The sequence below is a fragment of the Echinococcus granulosus genome (genome assembly GCF_000524195.1).
Source record: "Echinococcus granulosus chromosome Unknown EG_S00276, whole genome shotgun sequence".
NCBI lineage: Eukaryota > Metazoa > Platyhelminthes > Cestoda > Cyclophyllidea > Taeniidae > Echinococcus > Echinococcus granulosus.
This window is the reverse complement of record NW_020170656.1, coordinates 24529-26891: the sequence shown is the minus strand read 5'-3', so window position 1 is coordinate 26891 and position 2363 is coordinate 24529. Positions and strand designations below refer to the sequence as shown.

Here is a 2363-nt window from a genome sequence, read left to right as displayed (position 1 = left end):
CTAAACGTGAAAACCATCCTGTTCTGTCAATGCAACTTTAATGGCACTGCTGTTGTGCCGTTATGATGGAGACGAAGTGGATTGCCTTTGAGAGAGTTTAGGTAGGTGGGCATTTGGTAATCAACAATCTTGCAATCAACACTTTATTATCACTACCTACATCTACAAACTGCTTTTTTTTCCCTCTTTATTACTTTACTTTTGAGTTAAGTGTTTGTAACGTAATTGTAAATAAGTCACACACGTTTTCCCTGCGTTATTTTTGTTAGCTTTTCTCTAAATCTTACTTAACTACTGTTTACCATCTTAGAATTGCTATAGTGATGCAGCTGATCCAAACCGTTAATTATTTTTCGCCTCTGGCATTCACTTTTACACGCGACATGCTCTCGTTTTAGTAAGTACTCAGTCTACAGCATTTCTAATGAGAGCGTCCTCTAGCATTACTAGCTAGCAAAGTGCTGCACAAAGATATGCCTCTTCTACATTCTGAATCTGCCGAGAAAGTGAATAAGTGGGGCAGAGCTGACTCATGGCCAAATTTGTCTACATAATCATAATTTGATTAGTGCGACTTTTGTTAGTTTGATAGTTGTGAGCTCAAATTGGTCAAGTTTATCGAAATGTGCTGGCAAAACATGGCGATATCAATTAAACATCAGTTTCAGCTAATGAAAAGGCGCTATTGTTGCAAACAAATCACATTACTTACAGTTCCTTGAAATGTGACAGTACATTTGGCTGTGCATTTTTTTGATATTTTCCTTCGAACGAAGTTCCGACAAAATGATACAAAAAAACCACCCATGTGCATTACTACTTAAGTAGCGCATAGGCCTTTACATCATTCTCCAACAGAACTTACAGCCTTAACCGCTAACGTGTATAGAGTTTGGACATGCATTTTTTTTTTTAGTTTAAAAATACCATTAGAATTGGAATTGTGGACATATGCTTGACAACTCGAAGACGCAATTGATAGACTGAAGTGAAAGTACATTGACATTACTGGTGGTACTGCACTAAATGTTGCCTTGATATAGTTCGCAGAATGTCGTTTGATTGCCCTCTGGTTACCAAATTTCTGCGTTTTTGGCTTATGAACACGGTTTCACTGTGTACTACTAATAGGTCTAAAAATGGTGAGTTGGTTGATTTCATGGTGCTATTGGAAACGGCCAGCACCAGTGGTGTGCACCCCGTTCAACAGCTGCTTCATAAAGTTGTCTACTGCGTTATTTACTCAGTCTATTTTGATAACTTGATTGCTGCGTAAGTGCTTAAAGTTTTAATTACTTGAGAATGTTTCCAACGAAAATGTTATACAGAGTTGTCCTTAAACGATGCCTAAATTCATCCTAATTTATAATAACCTATAAAAAAACAAATAAACAATTAATTCAAGCAAACTAAACATGTTCTTAAACATACCAATGCTCCCAAAAATAGGCATATTTTACAGCTAATTAATAAAGTGTACAATTAGCTTCAACCTTCTACCAGGTTAAAATGTTTTACTCTTAGTTCTTCTTGCGGGATAAGAAATCTAAATTCTGCAATTGTTACAATCACAGTTATTTCATATTTACTGAGTGTCTGTGTAATATTACTTCAACGAGTTTTTGCTCCGGTGATTTAGGTTTGCGCATTTCCAACTGCATCGGGAGTTTAATTTTATTCCTTTTCTCAGCTGCACTTTCTAATAATGTCTTCAAAGACATTTGTCCCCCCCTTTGGGAGTTCTTGTACAATTCACTTTCCATTTCGGGGAGTCGATAAATTTCATGTGTCGGCGGACATTTTTCACCATCCCCGTCGTTCAGATATCCTTCAATTGTTCGGAGATTGCACTTGTCGGATTATGTCTCATAACTCTCTTCTCTACGTAGACTCACTACCAGCAAGTGCCCTTCCTACTATAGCTTACCGTGCCAATTATTCCAAGTTTTGCATAGATTTTGCGGAAATCTACGATAAATCTTTCTACTTTTTGAGGCTTAGACCTCGAACTGGTTTGTAAAATTTGTTAAATGAAACGCATATTTATTAGTGATTGGTTTCACTGTTATTCGATTGCAGGAAAATGTCTGTATTTTTGGTACTTTATATACCTAGCTATCTTGGGCATCTAGGAGATGGTCAACGCCTTTGTATTGCTAATTGGATATCTTTTGCTTAGGTAGAGTGCCCAACAACTTAAATGTTTTCACACGTTAAGAAGGATTTTAGCCTATAAGGTCCACACTGATTAGTCTAGGGACGGGAAAACTTTGCTAAGTGTCCTGACTTCTCGTTAGGTCTTAAAAGATGACCAGTGAGTTCTCTTTCACGGTGCCTACATTTGACTGTCAATCAGTGAGATA

At 37.2% G+C, this 2363-nt stretch overlaps 1 protein-coding gene across 1 annotated transcript in view; it reads left to right on the top strand. All coding sequences in view use genetic code 11, as the record gives it.

Annotated features, from left to right (window-relative positions):
- Positions 1–1159: 1159 nt before the first annotated feature.
- The window catches only part of EGR_10822 (hypothetical protein), a gene marked incomplete at both ends in the record, with an annotated part of 5793 nt that continues 4589 nt past the window's right edge, over positions 1160–2363 (top strand). The window contains one exon of the mRNA XM_024500071.1: positions 1160–1272. Within this exon, the coding sequence (XP_024345517.1) occupies positions 1160–1272 (113 nt within the window). The remainder of the gene's footprint in view (positions 1273–2363) is intronic.